A 19,640-nucleotide genomic window follows, 5' to 3' on the forward strand; every position below is an offset into this window, starting at 1 on the left:
ATTTCATTCAGATTTACATAACATCGGAACCAAAACAGTGCGTCGTTCGCTGCGCCATTAATATTTCATAAAAATTCTGCAATATAATTTTTTAGCATAATGCACGATATCGCACGAATGAACCAAAAACAAGCGTAACGACCAGCGTCATCCGAGAACGCCGATCTGCATAAATTAATTCGACTAGTGCAAATCGAACCTTTAGAAAGTCCTCGACGCAGCTTTGCGTACTTAACTGTCTCTCGAAGAGAAAATCCAAATCGCGAACGCAGAAGAAATCAAGAAAGCGACTGATAGTAAGTATACCTCGTTTAGCGCACGTCCTATATATACCTATATTTATACGTAAATACGTTCCAAACGACCAACAGTAAACGGCGTTTCGATCTGGGCCGCGATCCTTCAAGCTCCACGCGTCTATGTATGGTGTATGGGCATATGATATCGTGCGATGCGAGTTGCGACAGACACATATTGTGGCGAACGACACCATAGCCATAAGATACATCGATATATCGTATCGTGACGATGTGCGTCGCTACGATATATGTATACGTACTGCTGGTTTGAACTTTGAATAGCACCTCTAAAACTTTACGCGCAGTCGGACGTCGACAGCGGGCTGGAATAGGAGCCGGCGAATGTAGTCAGTTTCTCGTGGCCTAGCTGATGAGTAGGTACTGTATAGGTGTACATCCTACCTAGTAGCTCGGCAACGGCGCCCCATATCGTGTTTTAAAAAACAACGGAGAAAGTAACCATGGATCGCGGTGAGGAGGAGTACCGGAGATCGCCTGTCCTGATCCCGGTGCTGTTGAGCGCCATCGCCATTCCCTTGTCGATGCTCTTCTGGACCATCAACGTGGTTTATTCCTTCTTGTCGCCCAGCGTCGAGCAACATCAGAGTGACGGTGAGTTTTGCTTTGTTATTGTTGCTATAGGTAGGATGTGTTTTCTTTGCAAGCTATTTAACATAACCTTTAGCTAGAGTTTATGGAGAAGAGTTTTGCTCTTTACATATAAAGAGTAGCGAGACTTATTCGTTTGTTTTGATTTTTAATTATTTTTTTCAATATGTGGTTGGTCAAAGTTTTGTTAGTTTTGAAATAGCTAAATTGGTACCGTATTTACTTGACGTAACTTGGTGCATTGTTGAGGCAGATGGTGAATAATTTAAATTTTATTCATAACAGCAGTATATAGTTCAGCTGCTTGTATGAGACTGATAAAAATGACCTTGAAAAAAGTATTGGCGCCAGCATATGTGTATTGATGACTGAATGAATATTATGTTTTTACGTCTTTGGCATCAGACATTCAAATGGAGTGCTATGAATAAAATACTAGTTCAGAGATAATAATTCTAAAACTTGTTTTTCTGACTTCTTAATTTTTTATGACTCTTTTAACATAAAAATAACACTGTATGTAGATTTTAATAAATTTACCGCTGCTATTCAATGATGGCTAAAAGTGCAAGTATCTTTTTAAGGATACATAGTCATATCTCCCTGGCGATGGCTTGTAGCAGTCCTCCTCCCAATTTTGTGTTCATTATGGGGGCTGAAACGGAAAGCAATCGTCATGTCTGGAGCAATCTTAGGTAAGTTTCATCATCTTTATTTTACACAAATAATGTTGAACATACAATACCTTAACTATGGTTATTTACAGGTTTTATGATGGGCTTCATTCTAACATTAACGAGCTTGTCCCATGTGGCATGCTTGATAGCTTTCTTTTTCACATCATCAAAAGCTACAAAATTTCGTATAGAAAAAAAGAAAACCATTGAGGAACTGAAAGAAGGAGGTCAAAGAAATTGGATCCAAGTACTCTGCAATGGTGGAATGGCTACACAATTAGCCATTTTATATTTATTAGATGTTGGTTGTGGTGAACGACCAATTGACTTTGATAAAGATTACAGAAGTTCGTGGCTTTCTATAGGAATAATGGGTAAAGTTTACTTTTATTTATAATACAATCTGTGCTTTGCTGTTCATAATTGTCGTTAAACTTGTAAATTATTTGATAGGTGCAACGGCTTGCTGTAATGGAGATACATGGGCTTCAGAAATTGGCACTGTTGTTGGCAAATCAGATCCCTTTCTCATTACTTCAAGAAAGAGAGTACCGAGAGGTGAGTTTATATTTTACTTTTAGTATCACATACTTCTACTTAACCAAGTTGTTTTTAATTTTTAAACTTTGATATTTAGGTACCAATGGTGCAGTGTCTTGGGTGGGACTGCTAGTTTCAGCATTAGGTGGTCTCGTAGTAGGTTTATTTCACTATTTAACTGTATTGTATGCAGTTGATAGCGCTGTTCTCGAAGTTGCGGCTCCTCAATGGCCAATTATAGTTTTGGGTGGAGTTGGAGGATTGTTAGGTAGCATTGTTGATTCTATTTTAGGGGCAACCTTACAATATTCAGGTAGATTATACGTTTTTGATTAATTTTTTCTAAAAATGTTAAGTAAGTTTCATAATAAAATTCTTATTGCCTTTAGGAATAAACGAGAAGGGAATGATAGTGGAGAGGCCAGGAAAAGGTGTAAAACACATTAGTGGCAGACAAATTCTCGATAACCACAGCGTGAATTTACTCTCAAGTATAATTATAGCTCTAACACTTCCAAGAATAGCAAATCTTGTATGGCCTTAAAAAATTGTTGAGAGCAATGAAATTGTTTTTATACCTTTATATGGACAGAGTGATATTTGATTGCAATTATATTTAGTTTGCGGCTTCTTATTATAAGCCATAAAGATGTCAATTAAAAATAGTAAAGTTGTTGAGGAGAGTGAGCAATATTTTTGCTACATCGTATAGATATCGTATATATACATACATGTATATATGTTATCGTCGGCAGCAAACTTAAGTTATTGAAAAGTGATTGGTGTGCGTGTTATTGAGAATTTCACGAATTTTGAGAAAGTAACATAAGGTTATATCTTCGTATTTACTATTTGTATATTATATTAAATGTAGAAAGTGTTTATACTTAATTCTTACGTTATATGTGTTTACTCATTTTATAAATATGCCATGTCTAGATTTTTTATTATAAAGCGTTGAGGAAAGATTGTACAAGAGTGGTTGATAAATAATAACGTCTATTTGTTTCTAAACACATGTACATATTATGAATTTCCTTTTCAACACATCTCTTACATGTTATTCTTAAATTATTCACATACATTTCATTCTGTATACAAAGATTTTTATTTGTTATGTACAGGTATCTTTAATTTGTGCCATGTAATAATCATCGTTTTATTTCTGGTACACAGAATTATTTTGCTTTTTTACAACTCTTAGAATATCGCCTTTGGAAAACGTACATGCCTTAACGTCTACTTCGATAGGCGAGCTCTTATTCGGCTTGCGAAAATACATCGAACGGTTTTCCTTCATATTTATCATTTTTTTTTATTTACGTAAAATTTCGTTGATTACACGATCTTCACGAACTATTATAGGAGCTTATACATGAGCAAGACAAAAATGGGCTATACTTTTTATAGGAAGAATTTGTAATTAGATAGACTAAGGAGAGCGTATCAGGGGTTTCAATTTAGGTGGGTCAGGTACATAATTCCCTGTTTATGTTATAATAGCACGCGTGGTCGGTCATTTAAATCAATAATTTTTTTTTTTAATTGAGAAATAGGACACGTTTAAGCAAAATAAATTGGCTTTTTTGTTATAAAAAGAAAGGCTAAAATGCATTATTCACTGAAATGGATTAATATATTTCAAAAACTTGATAGTTTATCTATAACACTTACAGGCTTTCTTTTTTATAATTTACTATGATACTATATATGATTATTTAGTACTTTGGAAATATACCGTTTACTATCTTAACCACTCAAAAGGTAAATAATATATTTAAAAAATCAATTTCTGTATCCATACGTATCATAAAGAAATATTACAAAAAGCGTATCACATACTATTAGTGAAATTTTCAAAAAGGGTGATCTTTAACAAGAAATATTTTAAATTGCAAAATCAACGCTTTTTTATACAAGAAATTTCATTGTACAAATGAGTGTTTATAGTATTCAGCATTTATATAATTGTGTACTGAATATATATATATATATATATATATATATATATATATATATATTTGCAATGTATATAATATAAATTCATTTATTTGGTACAAAAACTAAGATATCTTTCCGCATTTTACAATAATACAATCTGTATGATATGGCATATTAAGTGATTCGTTTTCCCCATTATTGTAATTAAATCATTTATTCCATTATACAAGACTTCGTCGCCAAAGATGAATCATTCACATATTTTCTTTTATTATACAAGTATATATAGGTACACATTTTACAGCATGATATTTTATGTCAAAAAATTAACTATTCGTAACAAAATACTTTGTTCTCTTGTATCTAAGTACCCAAGTGAGACACTTCGAAATTACCAAACTGAATAGTTGTCATATACAATTTTTAAAATTTTATTTTACAGCTTACGTATAATTTGTAATTTTTTGTTACTTAAAAACTTTCTCTTTGTTAGCATATTTTATTTTGTAGGGCAACTTCCACATAGCTACCAACAAACGTTGCTTTGTTAACATACAAATATATATAATAGTTGTTTAAAATATTTTTTTAAACATATTAACGTTGCTTCTGTATATTATCATGTATCGTGTTTTACTTTATACGTATATAATAGCAATTACAGTTTCGTTATTCTCGTGATACAATTCTACATAACGCCTCGCGCACAAAGCAACGAGAATTCGATTCTTTCGTTATATGCGCATCAGATAAACCACTGATTATTTGGCAGTCATCAGTGCAACGAGATTCGTTGGAAGATAATGTTATGCACTTCATAACAACTTATTTCTCAAAAAAAGTTGACGTATTTATAAATATAAAATTTTTATTACTTCAATGTTTGAACTCGATGTAAAATATTTACAATAATAATAATTCCTTCTTGAAAGGTCCATATTATATGCGTAAACTAAAACTATACAATATGTATGTTTCATATGTGACTATCGATTCCTTTTGGAGCATGTGCAATGTGCATCTACTGCCTGTTCGGTTATTTCCTTTTTTTGCTTTACAACATATTAAAAATATTATTATTTCGAGTAATAAAAATTTTATACAGTTCGAGATAAGATACATTTTACTTTAATAAATTGAGAAAATATCAACAATTCGATTGTTAATTTTATTATATAAGAGTTTTTTAAATGAAACTTTCCAAGTAAGCTTTATTATGTTAATAAGTGAATACATACTTTTTAGAACGTTGATTAAATTATTTTACATTCTTAACAGTTATTCAAAAGTATCCAAGAGATTTGAAATCATTTTGTTGGAAATTATAGAATTAGATACAAAATCCGTTTGACGTTCTTTTCGACTATCCGGGCAAGGTTTTATCGATTCAAAGCTATATTTATGCTGTCGCAATAAAAATATCGTTTAATCCAATGTATAAATGCTGTAAAACGTCAAATCGATAAATAAACTGCCCGAGATTAAGGTCTGATAAGTGGAGGATGTTTCTCATCAGCGTTGAATGCAAATAATGATTATGAAATCTGCTTACGAACAGTTAAATGGCAAAGCTTGCAATCCTTTTATAAACGCGATTGCGCTTTGACGGCTATAAAAAACTATACATACATAAATTCTCTATACAAATCATGGAAACTTCTATTAAAAAAAATCAAAGATTGATTCAACGCATAGATATTAATCAGCGAAGATATATACAAATGGTATCTACCGTTTCATTATTAGAAAATTCAAGAATCATCTTCTTCGATCAGCACAAAATTGACAAAAGCTAAACACAATTAAATCCACGAAATTCAAAACCTCCGACGATGAAGATTATTTCAAACGGACGGCACAAGAAATAAGACGTTGATAAATTGCGACAATCTTTAAGAAAACTGAACTCACCTAAAAAATCGGTCATATAAATTCAATAAACAAAAAGCTCTTATAACGCAAAATCAATTCAGACACCGCTATAAAGTTCCGAATTGCCGCGGAAATCGAATCGGCTCGTATAAATCCCGACGCAACGCAGTATATAGCATAACATCCACACACTCGCATCCACAGCATAGGCTTCAGCCTCGCATATACATAACAAGAACAAGGGCAACGGGCTCGTTAACACTGCGACTGGTGATTGTTGTTGTTGTTATTATTGCTGGTGGTGTTGGCGGCTTCGTGCAGTAGGCTGTCGCTGCGTCTGAGTAGAAGTCGGGGCGCATGATTGGCGGCGCTGCCGTTACTGGTCGTCTCTGCTGGTGCTGTGCCAACGATCGTCAGCGGCTGTAGTTGCGGCTCCGGTAGATCTCTACTGCCGGAGAATCTGTTGTTGTTGCTGTGGTTGTCGTCTCTGGGATCCGCTGAGGGCGCCGACTGATAGTCATACCTTCTCCTCTCCCGCCATCGGACCTGCGGTCGAGCGGACAAACTGCAACAGTCAACACCCCACAATGGACTCGACTCGGACGGCTGCCATTGGCGCGATACGGACGGAAATTTGATTTTTTTTCTCTTTGTAGATTAGAGATTGACGACGGTTTTATTTGTTGTACGCGAAAGCTCTCGTTGATTTTTTGGCAAGAAAAGGACCGGAGGGTTTTTAGACGGTTGATGGAGGCTGAGAGCGAGGCATTTCGCGTTGCGGAGGCAGGTCTAAAAGTAGCGAAACGAATTGGGGTTTATTATAAGTAGATCGTGTCACTATATAGTCGGACTAAACCCTTTTTCAATGAGAAAATAACCGTATGTTAAAATCAATGTGTGCTTGCTACTTTTGGATCGCCGACAGCAAAAATTTTATTAATTCATCTATCCAGAGACATCACATCAGCATTGTTAATCTTCTACTGCGGTTAGTCTGTTACACGCGTGTAATACAACAAAACGAATGCATCGCGAGGTAAATGGTATGAGTAAAATATATAATATATTTAACAAACATCGATATATAAAGAGATACGTCCGCATCGCACCATTGACGAGTCGCGAAGCGACATCGATATAAACCTCATGGCAAGGTGTCACTGAACTGTGTGTGTGTGGCCTTAGTAGAAAAGTGTTTGATTGGCTTTTATTTCATTCGCGTGTATTGTACACTGCAGGCGCTGATGCTCGAGAAGCGATACAAAGCTGCACTACTGCGAGCAGGTTTCATCTTGCGCATACTAAGTTAATCAACTTGATGCTAATTCTTAAGTCTAAATGCGCAGTCGGCGAGAGAATCAAAAGAAAACCAGTACCGTATCATTTCACTTGAAAAAAAGAATTGAATCAAAGCGTTTTAAATATGCAAACTCAAAATTAAAAGAAGCATAACTTTTTTAATAATCGTGGAAAACAAATTACTTGAATACTTTTATTAATTCGATTAACTACACCAATTCGTACAACTCATTAATTATTCGTAACAAATCAGTTACGTGGTATATTCATACACTGAAGGTACACAAATAGCATGTAATCATAAAGAGTCTTTACGTAACCGAGTATATGCAGATGTATATAATATCAGCCGAATCATTTAGTACAAGCCGCAGGTGATCCTCGACTCATTCACCAAGCAAACCCAGCAATGCGAGAAGAGATAGTGGCATCAGTAGCATAAGAAGCGAAAAGATAATAGTATAGCAGCAAGCTCATTTCAGTGATTCATGCGAGATCGTTGCATTCAACAGTGACAAACGCTCTAACTATAAAGCAGAAAAGAAAGCAGTCGATTAGTATAGCAGATCCGCAATATCGGCTATCGTCTCTTTGCATCTGTGCATTAGAAAAAGTTCTTCCATCATAAAGCAACAATAAAAGTATCAACTATAATATAAAGCGTCCGCAAAAAGTACGATAGCGCTTGCGTGAGAGTGAAAAGAGAGAGGCGCAGTATAGTATAATGACATGCTAGAGTAAGAGCATAATGACTCGTGTGTTGCGAAAGAGCAAGTATAGAGTGGAAAGAGTGATAGAGAGAGAGAGAGAGAGAGAGAGAGAGAGAGAGAGAGAGAGAGAGAGAGAGAGAATAGTAGGGAAAGTTGGTTTTACCGATACTGTGGTGGCCGTGCAGGAGTTGGCGCGCTTGCGCGCGAACGCCGTTCCCTCCCACTTGCGCTTAAACTGCGCTATCACCTGCGGGCAGAGAAAGAGAGTATGGTGTAATTAATAAGTTTCGTGCACGCGGCTATTGCTAAGTACCCTGCGAATTTAGATATACCGGCTAATTTCATGTGCACTTAGGGCTGCAATCGTGCGTGGTACACACAAACGAGAAAATTTGACAGACAATTAGCCAAGCGACTCTAAGAAAAATTAAAGTTGTATAAATTTATGCTCAACAAAATATCCAATTTACTTTCTATTGTAGCAACGATGGTTTAAATTTGACATAATGTCTGTTCGAATTTCAAGAGTAATAAAACGATTCACATATAAGACGAGAAAAAAAATTTTGCAAAGATTTCAAGAATATCGCTGAAACTCGAAGCATTCGCCGAGAAAGTTTGTTACTTTTATTATACGGAAGAAGACTCACCTCGCCGTTGCAGAAGCAGAAGAGGATGGCGACGCAGAGTCCCTGTGAAAATGAGTTTGCGAAGTTTAAGTATTTGGCTGGAGCAATTATGTGCACAGGAGTGAGGAAAAAATCCTCGGGATGTATGGGAGGGGTAACTTTTCCTCGCGCGCTAATTTGAATTCTCCTCAAAATTCTCCTCGACTTCTCGTGGACAAGTTTAAATGGGAAATTAACGGGACGAAAATGCATTAAAGATGGGCGACGAAGACTCATATCAGTTTTGAGCATCCGCTGAAGACTGCATACCGGCCGCGAGAAAATTCGAATCACGCCGGGTAAGTATGTAAGATGTTTTTTTGCTTGTTATTACTTTATAAACGACAATCCCAAACGCAAACTTTGCGCCAAATCTCTTGGATACACACCGTCGGCGAGATCCGTCACGTGAAGCACGTCTCGACGCGCGCATTAATTCGATCTTAATTACGAGTCTGGAGAAGCACAAGGACGAGGCATCAACGCGATCGCACTTGGTTAACATGGCTGAGTTGCGGCGAAGTTCGGTGTATCTGGCTTTGCTTACTTGGAAGGACGCCGTTATGGCCGACATGACCCCGTAAGCGTACTCCCAGGGATGACCTTTCTCTGGACGAAACGGGATGACCAGGTAGTGGAGACCGAGCAGGGGCACCAGTAGCAGCGTCGCACTGTGGGATGAGATGAGATTTTCGTTAAAAATTTTATACGTTAGTAAAGATTTTTAAAGACTTCTTGATTTGTTTCCGAAGCAAAGTGTTGTACTCGTATTCACTTTTTTGTTTACAAACAACTTTATTTCTACTTTAGCTACAGCTCACTTTACTATAAATCCAATTCATAAAACACGAGAACAAATAAAGACATCTTACCGGAAAGCTTGCAGCATCGATCTCGAGGGCTGGGATCCAATAGCAGGTCCGGCGCGCAGCTTTGTCAGCAGCACGCGCACAATGTTGCAGAGGAACAACAGGTTGAGCAGCGTCGACACACAGACCGGGTAGATCAGGACGACCATGTAGTTGCCCTCGTTGATCCAGCACCTGACGGCAGAAGGTTAAACTTTACGCGCCTCCTGACATTCCTCCCTATACACGCTCAGATTTTTATCGATCACCGCACACTTGGATTTATGGACCATCGCGATGCGCTCGAGGCTACAGGAACGAGAGAGAGATAGCTAAATATCGTTATTATTTTCCTTTACGCATCGGCAAATATCGACGTGTTTTCACCGCAAGCTGGTGTATTTATGGGAGAATTTTATCGGCCGGATAAGTGACCGCGCGCTCGCAGAGAGCTGAGGATTACGACGATTTAACGGAGTATACCGGCGGAGTGACTTTTTTTAGGGGGTACATAAAAGAATATTTCTTTTTTTGTCTCGAAGGTGTGTCAATGCGTTTTTCTTTATTGCGCTCTTATTACGTATACACATACGAGAAAGTGGAGGTACATAATATTATCACGATATTCGAAAAATTCCACGGCCAAACTGTACATACCTATATACACGTACACGCCGTAACTATGCGACGTTCAGGCAGATTCGATTTTCCCTTATACGAGCGCGCGCTGTCCCATCAAGCCTCGACTTTATGCGCGCGCGTAACGCTTTGTACATACATTAGCTATTGAACAGTAGCGGCATGACACTCGGCTGTCGCGTACATCGAGCCGATGTACGCGTGTAACTCGATTTCGCGGGTCTTCAGTTTCGCGTTGTCTAGGAGGTATACACACAGGTCCGTGTGCGATAATGGATTTTCGCTCGGCTTTTTTTTGTCGGTCGATCGACGCTTAATCGAGTTTACGCAGAGCAGGACAGTTTTTTCAGTGGATCCTCGCGCGCTCTCTCTAGTGCCTCTGGCAAATATTTAATTAATCGAATTTTCCACCGGAGCTGCTCTTTGTGGCCGATATGGAGAGGGGCGACGGAGAGCTTTGTGTTTGCTTTGGGCTGGAGAGGTGCATCCTTACGTGCGCTGCGTTTACAGTGTGTACGCTCGGAGGGGAGAATTTATTAGTTTGCAGTTTGATGTAAAATCGTTCGATGCAAAGCGTTTTATTTGCGCCGAGTTTATATGGCGTTTATTAACGGGTGCTAGTGAACTATTTTGTTATTTGCGTTTGAGAATATTAAAAAAAAAAAAAATTATAGGTATTAAAGCGACGTTAATTCAATGCATAAATTTAAAAAAGCCCATAAAACGCTTCTTATCAACGTTTCAGACCTCCATTCTCGAGTAAACCACGTACGGCAGACTTTACAAGCCCTATAAAAGTCCGCGACTGCATTTTTCATCGTAAACATATAAAAGCAGCGTTATAAAATTCACTCTCCGCGCGGCGGCAGGAAAGAAGAAAAAGATTTGATACTGCGCGAAGAAAAAATACGAGGGGCACTTACTGCAGAGTGTCGGCGTTGTCATCGCTGGTGGCTCTCAGAACGGTGTAGATGGTGACGATGATCGCTGGTATAGGCCAGCCAAGGGCCATAAGCCATTTCACCAATTTGTGCTCGCTCGTGAAGGCGCTGACGAGCAGCGTGTGCAGATAGAAGCCCTCGCACAGCATCCACGCGTAGTTCGTCAGCAGGAAGTAGTGGAGTATCACGTGCAGGAAGCGACACATGAACTGTTGAAAGACAATCATATTTGCTCTTAGGTCTCTACTCGAGTTATAACGAACAATTGTTTAATATATTATAAAATAGCACAAGGGCGATGCATCGACGGACAAAATTGCAAGCTCGGTAAGCTCTGTTTACAAGAAACTCTAATCCCAGATCCCTAACGCTTTCCCGAATGTAAAGAGACCGGGACACTAAGGCGTGCAAACTTTCGGGTTCGCGCCTCGCGAGATCTCTAAGTCCACCCATCGCCGAATCTTCGAGGAGCGAATGTAGACCCAAACACAGAGAGGGAATAGAGCTGCTGATATACTCACGCCGTTGTTCAGGAGAAGTTGGGCATTCGCCACGACGGAGCCGTACCAAATTAACCAGAGGGCGTTGTTGGCGGCGAACGAGGCGAACAGGTTCATGTGCAGGGTGATTCGCGCGCACCTCAGCGATCTGCAAATACGTTATGGCGGTGAGGCGTATTCCAGAGAGGAGAGAGAGAGAGAGAGAGAGAGAGAGAGAGAGAGAGAGAGAGAGAGAGAGAGAGAAGGATTGCCGCTAGACTCGCTCTATACACTACACTTGACTACAAAGTGCTCTTGTTGTTGTTGCTGCCGACGTTGTCTGCGGATCAGTGGTGATTGAGTTTCGCGATTATATAACTAATGGAATTAGGGGAGCCGCGGAACTGTCTATGGTTTGCTCGGCGTCACTAGAGGCTCATATCACGGTTAAACGATGGCTCTCGTTCCGCGTCTTGATGCCGCTGACTTTGGGATTGTGCGTGCGTTATAAGCTGTTTATTTGTTGCTCAAAAAGATAAACGTGTAGAATAAAAAATTGTCATTCTCCTCCTCTTTATTTTCAGATAAAAACTCAACCACCCCTCGATCCATCCAGCGAATCTGTCGAAAAATCACTCTAAATTCATCCATAATAGATACTCATCCCGCGCATGATCCGCCGCAGCGGCAGAAGCTCGAAAGCTCTAACTTATCGTCGAGCTGCTGCTTTCTGCGGTATTCACGCAGGAGCTGCACGAGAGAGAAAAGTATGAATATTTTATAGTGCGCCGAGAGGCTTACCGGAAGTACGTGAGGATTCCCAGGGATACGAGCAGCGCCACCAGCGATATCGTGTAGCCCGTCTCGTAAAGGACGTTCAGCTGCTGCTGCCACTGAAATCAATGAGAGTGTGTCGTTAGAGATTATTCGCTCGGCTAAGATGGCTATGATGGTAATCGGATCTATTTGTAATGGGATCAATCCCGCGGGAGACATTTAAGTAGGTAAAGCAATTATATGTACTAAAATATTATTATCTGGCAAAGTATTCCTTTATTTGTTTGGTTTATTACACGGGCAGACTCTCTATTTTTCATTTTATTTTACATTTAAATTAAATTGGAGAAATTCCATAAAATCCAGACGCAGACTCATCCATATACGCAATCTGTTCGTCTCGCTTCTCCAATCAGAGAATCTTACCCGACAGCTTATACGAGAGTCAACGAACTTATAAGTCAGTTCGAGAGAGAAAGGGTATAGCGTCGTTTGCAATAAGCCGCATCGATGTCGCGTCGCGGCGCTCGATGAATAATTCCGCGACTCGATCCTTGTGTTGGCCGCCGATGATGAATGCCTTGGGGTCACGGAACTTCCTCGCGGGAATACTTCTATATATATACGCGTCGTCTTTATCATACACAGCGGCTGTCTCTCGTCTCGGTAGTTTTGTCAAGTTGGACAAGAAAAAGAAAGTCAACGAGCTACGGCTTCGAGACTTCCGGGTGAGATTGATGCCAGAGTTCGGTGATTAATCATCGCTAATTAATTTCATGTTAATTTTTCTTGTGTTTTTTCTTAAGGAGGAAGGAGAATAAGTACGTGCGGATTTGAGGATTGTTATCGAGCTGGCCTGGAAGATGGTAAAGAAACATTCATTTTCAACTGAACTATTTTATATTGTGTTATATCAAATGAACAAAAGCATACCAATTTTCTTTTCATACACCAAATTTTCACGCTACTCTGCAAACGGCATCTATACGACTATACGTGTACACGGCTCACAACAGAGGTCACTTCTACGTCGAGTACATGCATAAGTGCGCAATCCTCGCGACCGGGCTCGTCTTTTCGAGTGCGACCCATATGATGCTCGTGGCACAAAGTCACCGCATCGCTGCTCTCCCTCTGTCGCTGACTGTGCATTCGACATTCTCTGCAAGCTCTAATTTTGCCGCAGCAGTTCTGCTGCTGTCTTGCAGGCGCAAGCCTGTTGCGCGAGTCTGCTTGAGACCTCGTCATCTGGCATTTGAAATTCCCCACAGTTTGATATGAATAAACTAATTAAAAATTATCCTTGAAGGTATATGTACAGAAATTATCAAAAACAGATTCTTGGAATATTTCGTCAGGAATGTAGCAGCGTAAAAAGATAATCTCATTTGGGAAATCCGAGCTTAATCAGAAGAAGCAAATAATCTCTATATTGCGATCCAGCAAGAGCTAAAGAAGCTAATCGGGAGCTTTCGAGTTAGCTGCAAAAAGAGTAAGCCGTAAACTCCATTGGACAAACGGACGGACACGAGACCAGACACTGAGCGCAGGCACTTACAGTTTCTCCGAATTCCAGTCTGTTCGTTAGTTCTCTCTCGCTTCTAGAGTCATCCGTGCTCAACGAATTTACTCGGACGGGAATAGCCGTTCGCAATAGTTGAATAAGCGATACAATGCGCTCTTGCGATTGCGGCTAGTGTTATTGAATACGCGGAGATACGTGCGGGATGATTGCTGGTCCTACACTTAGTTGGGCTTGAAAATTGTTAGGTTGTATCAAACGTTTGAAATGTTGACTAAAATTTAAACACGAGATATAATTTCGATAAAAAAAGGGATTGATTATAAGATAAAATACTCTTCGGGCTTTTCAAAAAAAGAAGGAGAATCTGATCAGGAGTATTCTTAGAAGCGAAATTGAATTTTCAAAACTTTTTCCATTTAACTCAATTAGGATTGTAAAACAAGTACGACTTTAACTCGAAGTCTGGGGAGTTTCCTCTGTCGCTGCGCTTCTCCAATAATTAAAAAGAAACTTTTGACCTTCGTCCGTGAAGACCACTCGTTCTTTGTTTTTCATGCTTATTTACTGGATTGACACCGCAACGAGATATAAAACAACATTTTACATTTTTAAAATATAAAAAAAAAATGGAACTACTCCAAAAACGACAATCCCGCAATCTCCCTCCCCCTCATCAACCTTGTAAACAAAATCCACCGGCTTATCTCCTCGGCTTCTTCACCTGTCTCGACAACCCTCCGGATCCCTCATAGCCTTACTCAACCAAACTGCAAAAACAAGCGATTCCGCCGTCGCGCAGCATCAGGCCTTAAAAAAGAAAATCCTGCAATAAACATCGACGCGCTGGAATAAACGAGAGACGCGTAGGCGGTCGTACAGATACGCGCATGAATTATTTAGCGAGCACCGGCGCTACTTTCCAACGCCCTCTTTACGAGTGAGCCGACGAGATTCTCAAGGCCACCTTCGGGAATTTCCGCGCAAAAAGCACGTCGAACGCGCGAAAATAAAAGACGGCCTGCTTGGCGTTTTTTCTCATTTCGTTCAGCGTATCCGTTTTGGTTTTGGCGCACACGTACAGTTGGCAGCGCCAGCTGCTGTAAAAATGTTGATGACTCTCCTATACGTGGATCGGAGTTTTCGCGATTTTTCGACGAATTGAATTATTCAGCGGGCGATTTTATCCGATTTTTTTAAATTTCATCCGCGACCGAGATTTTTCCCGATAGAATAACGTTTCTACGTAAAAAACTGATGAGTTGAAAAATAGAATCATATCTCAACGCAGCTTCTCAATAAAATCCATTCCCCCGATCGATCCTCACGTTCGCGTGATAACATTCAAAGCTCCATTCCCAACGCTTCGAGTCCCATTTCCGAAAAAGTGCAGCCGAAACAAAGCTGCGGCGATAAATTCAGAGCCCCATATAGCCAGGGCAATTCGCTCTCTCTCGGTTAACGCCGACATTTCTTAGCCCGCGCCAGCACTTCAATAATTCAGCGACGCGAATTTTTCGCGCCCGTCGTCACCGCGCGCGCGCTCGACTGTGCAGAGAATTTCGCCGTCTCGTGGAAGGAGCGTCGCTTCCCCTTTCGCTCTCTCTTTCGCGGCGCGTCTCGAGAGTCTCGTGGAATTAGAGCGACGACGAAGGCGGTTGTAGTAGTACAGTCGTTGTCTCGATGGCAAGAGGCAAGCGCGTAGCGGGGAGAAAAGAGAGATATCGGAAACAAAGCCGGAAAATGGGAAGAACCGAGAACGGCGCAAGAACCATTAGAGCGCTAGGAGAGAGACAGAGAGAAGGAAATAAAAGATAGCGCTTGGAACGACTTGCGGAGAGGGACAGAGAGAAAGACAGAGGGAATGAGTTGAGAGGAAGGAGGTGGGGAGGAAAGTGGCGACGACGGTGAGGTCGAGAAAAAACAACTTGGAGAGAGGGAGGGAGGAGAATGAATTCTTAATTCGAGATTGACTTGAAAATGGCCGGTCTGGCTAGTGTCTTAATTGCTGGCTTTTTTCCTTTGTCGGGCAGAGGTAATTACAGAATTAGCCTTTTTTTATACACGAAAGCAGATGATATGGTTCATATCTTCATCGAAACGTTTAATGGATTTTGAAGTAATAATCGTTTGTACCAATTTTGCAATGTTTTTGAAAGATTAGAATAAAGTTTTTGGACGGACAAAAGTGGTGGGATAACCGTGGTTTCTCAAAAAAAATTTTTCTTTAACTCAAATTCATAAATAAACGGCAATGTTTCGTCCCTGGTGGGGACCTCTTCAAGCCTTTATTAAAACAGAAAAAATGATAAATGTATAAAATTATTTTTACAAAATATAGAAATCATTAATATAATTGTTGCACAGCAGTCGAAAAATTTAATGGTCATACCATAATAATTAAATAAATAATATCACAAGAGACAAACGTGTCTCTCTTGTCGTAAGTGTTATCAGTCTGTGGAAGCCGTATAAGAAACACAAGTATGTACAGGGAAATTCGAAAAAGAGAAAAGTTATACAGTAATAGAATTTAGTTTATTTAAATATTTATTTAGTTTATTGTATTGTTTACTAATCGTGTTAAAATCTTCTTGTTTATTAATATTGTTCTTGTTAATGTTAATAAATATACTCTCAGATATTAATCTTTTGAAATTATTTTGTTCTTTGTCTAAAATTTTAACATTATCCAAATCAAAACTATGTGAAAAATCATTTATATGAGTGGGAATAGGTAATATTTTGTCTAACGGAGTTTTCTTGTGTTCATCTATTCTCTTTTTCAAACTTCTCTTGGTTTGGCCTACATAAGCAGCATTACAATTATTGCACGGAATCTCATATACAACATTGGTCTCGCACCATTTATCAAGCTTGTCTTTACCTAACTTAATAATACTATTCAATTTATTTGACATACAAGGAACCACAGTCTGTTACAATGCCGCTACCCTAAGCGGGTCTTGGGCGTTGTCGTCCTGATCGGACGGGTGGGTGCCTATCACCACTACACAGCGCGTCCTTGGTTGCGGATAGAGGAACAGCCCCTGAGAAAGAGGTTAGCTGCGAATAAATTGAATAAGCAGCCGCGGACAGCCGATAGGAACAGGCGTGGGTGTGATGAGCCGACACTGTCGAACGCATTCATCTAGAAACACTACGCAAGCACCACAACAACAAAAACACTTCACATTATCTCTTATCTCGCAATCTATCTCTTTCATCACACATTACAAAAATGGGCAAAAATCCTGCTGCCGAGGAGGATGCGGGAGCGATGACAACTGCCCCGAAAGGGGATGTGTAGAATGATTCGTCACTTGGTCTTACGCAGTAACGATGCCAGCGAAGGCGCGCTGCCTTGCAGGGGGGCGTTAGGATGCGAGAATGAAACCGTAGTGTGTTTGACGACGAATTGACACTGTCCTCGTCAAAGTCGGAAAGCTCTCATACTTAGTTCTAGAGAGGTATGGGGGTTATCACCTCTAGAACGGTGGACTCACCTGCGATCGGAACAGGATCCGAAGCGCGCGGGTTTAACATAACATCATGGCTCAAAAAAATCAAATCCGAACCAAAAGGGACTTAAGGGTCGGAACTTGGAATGTTCGCAGTCTATACAGAGCAGGTGCGTTTAAAGAACTCGTAAAGGAAGCTGATAGGTACAATCTAGATTTGGTAGCAATACAGGAATCGCGGTGGCCAGATGGCGGAGTACTAGCATCGGGTAACTTCACGTACCTGTATGGGGCCGGGAGTGGGGGATCTCTAGGCACCGGATTTCTCGTAAGCAAAAGCATCATACATTCGGTTAAAAGTTTCAAATCCGTCAATGATAGGCTCTCGTACATCATTATCGAAGGTGAATGGTATAGATATGTATTTCTTTCGAACACTGAATTGCCTTCTGAAGTGATTGACGTTGTTTCGATGGGTCACAATTTCAATAAAAACATGTTAGAGAAGGAAACCAAATGTTTACTTAGAGATACACTTATTAAAAATATAGAATCTGTATGCAATAATGATTTACTATTTAATAGTTTTGATAAAGATTTCTGCCAAAAAGTAGCAATAACCAAAGAATTTTGTTCTAATAATCCATCTATATTTTTTACTAGAGCGGATAAAGGTAGTTTAACCGTATGCCTTAATTATGATGATTATAATGAAAAAATGTCTAACTTACTTAATGACACTAAAACTTATAAAATTGTAAAAAAGAATCCTCTTGTATCAATGCAAAAAAATGTATATAATATTTTATCTGATCTAAATGATAGTGATTATTTAGATTTCAAATATGATAGATATAAATTAACATAATCTAATACTGTTCTTCCCAGAGCTTATGGATTACCTAAGATTCACAAAAAAGATGTACCTTTAAGACCAATTATTTCAACTGTCAATAGTCCCACACACTTTTTAGCTAATACTAGGAATGAAGGCGCGCTTTGCGCGCTCCTTATTCTATCTATGTCTAATAACCCTGGTAGAAAAAACAACATAAGTTTTGGGTACACTAATTTCTGCTAATATTTTTACCATATTACCTACCATATGTTACCATATTCTGTAATAATTTTAATATAAATATATTAACAACGCCCAAAGTCGTTGTCGTTAAGGTCTGAGAAGTGAATTTGAAGAAAAGTTCAGTAGAAGAGTCAGTGAGTATAAGCCTATTATTACAACCCTATTCATTTGCATTGTAAAAAAGCTAGGCAATTGAAATTTTACACAGATACTTGATATGCTACCTATAAAAACATGTAATCCAGATGATTTTAATTTAACTGTTTTCATTCATATTTTCACATTGAGGCACATGTGAATTTTTTAATTTGGCGGGTCACATTTTGCTTATAGGCAATTACGCAGTAAATACTATCTCTAGCACATTGTATTTTTGGTTTTCAGTGTATTTTTACATGAAGAAAGTGATAAATATTTTGCCTTTCTTGTCAAGACATTAATAAGAATTTTAACTCTTAACAGTCGTGAGAGATTTTGAGATCTATGCCTATTTCTCTATTTTTGCATTTGCTCTCATTCGAAAACTAACGGGTCTAGAGAGCGCATATTTTACATATAGATTTATTTTGTGTCAATGAAACAATATACAAAGTTCAATTAACCTTAACTGAAATACTTTTTATTTCGATTCCGACACTGATGTGAATAACTTATACGACTAAATAATTATCATGGGTGTTGAAGTCGAAATCAAAAGTATTTCAGTTAAGGTCAATTCAACTTTAAATATTTTCACAACCAAAACAGAAATATATATGCAAAAAATGAGCTCTCTAGAAATTAGTTTTTAAATGAGAGCAAATGCAATGCAATGGAAAAATCTCAAAATCTCTCACAACTATTAAAAGTAAATATTCTCATTAATGCCTTAACAAAAAAGCCAAAATATTTATCATTTTCTCCAGGTAAAAATACACTGGAAACCGGAAATACAATGTGCTAGAGATAGTAGTTACTGCGTGACTGTCTATAAGCAAAATGTGAGCCGCTAAATTAAAAAATTCACATTGCCGTTGGTGTGAAAATATGAATGAAAACAGTTCAATTATCTAGATTACATATTTTAAAATTTAAAGGGCATTGTAGTGATAAACTCAAATTCACTGACTCGGATACTGAACTTTTCTTTAAATTCACTTCTTAAACCTCACGTGGGCGACTTTGGGCACGGAGACACAATATATCTTTATACTTTTTATTCTTTTAATTGCACTTCTCACTTATATTTAAAAAAAACTAAATAACATACACACACACACACACATTATTACCTACTT

The 19,640-nt window shown here is 38.8% G+C and overlaps 2 protein-coding genes across 8 annotated transcripts in view; one reads left to right on the plus strand and one right to left on the minus strand.

Moving 5' to 3' along the window:
- Positions 1-124: 124 nt before the first annotated feature.
- LOC100117333 (transmembrane protein 19) lies at positions 125-3,143 on the plus strand. The gene is made up of 7 exons (XM_008206336.4): positions 125-296; positions 372-911; positions 1,493-1,603; positions 1,675-1,959; positions 2,039-2,143; positions 2,223-2,438; positions 2,515-3,143. Exons 2-7 carry the CDS (start codon positions 761-763, stop codon positions 2,667-2,669), a joined length of 1,023 nt encoding a protein of 340 aa, XP_008204558.1. The 5' UTR covers positions 125-296; positions 372-760; the 3' UTR covers positions 2,670-3,143.
- Positions 3,144-4,268: 1,125 nt separating this feature from the next.
- The window catches only part of LOC100117395 (calcitonin gene-related peptide type 1 receptor), a 167,856-nt gene continuing 152,484 nt past the window's right edge, over positions 4,269-19,640 (minus strand). For 4 of the 7 annotated variants that reach the window (XM_032598069.1, XM_031927682.2, XM_031927683.1 and 1 more), the window contains 8 exons: positions 12,324-12,415; positions 11,565-11,691; positions 11,026-11,252; positions 9,488-9,658; positions 9,163-9,286; positions 8,598-8,639; positions 8,111-8,194; positions 4,269-6,484 (listed from right to left, as the gene is read on the minus strand). In XM_032598069.1, coding sequence (XP_032453960.1) covers positions 6,194-6,484; positions 8,111-8,194; positions 8,598-8,639; positions 9,163-9,286; positions 9,488-9,658; positions 11,026-11,252; positions 11,565-11,691; positions 12,324-12,415 — 1,158 coding nt within the window. In that variant the 3' untranslated portion in view covers positions 4,269-6,193. Of the gene's footprint in view, positions 6,504-7,416; positions 7,765-8,110; positions 8,195-8,597; positions 8,640-9,162; positions 9,287-9,487; positions 9,659-11,025; positions 11,253-11,564; positions 11,692-12,323; positions 12,416-19,640 lie in introns of those variants that run through there. The other 3 variants (XM_031927686.2, XM_032598070.1, XM_031927685.2) reach the window with 2 other exon arrangements.

The sequence above is a fragment of the Nasonia vitripennis genome, chromosome 3 (genome assembly GCF_009193385.2).
Source record: "Nasonia vitripennis strain AsymCx chromosome 3, Nvit_psr_1.1, whole genome shotgun sequence".
Lineage (NCBI taxonomy): Eukaryota > Metazoa > Arthropoda > Insecta > Hymenoptera > Pteromalidae > Nasonia > Nasonia vitripennis.

Coding starts and splice junctions, on each gene's coding strand:
- LOC100117333 (XM_008206336.4), top strand. CDS start 761: ATGGATCGCGGTGAGGAGGAGTACCGGAGATCGCCTGTCCTGATCCCG. Junction 1,960..2,038: donor GCTTTCTATAGGAATAATGG/GTAAAGTTTACT, acceptor ATTATTTGATAG/GTGCAACGGCTTGCTGTAAT. Junction 2,144..2,222: donor AAGAAAGAGAGTACCGAGAG/GTGAGTTTATAT, acceptor TTTGATATTTAG/GTACCAATGGTGCAGTGTCT.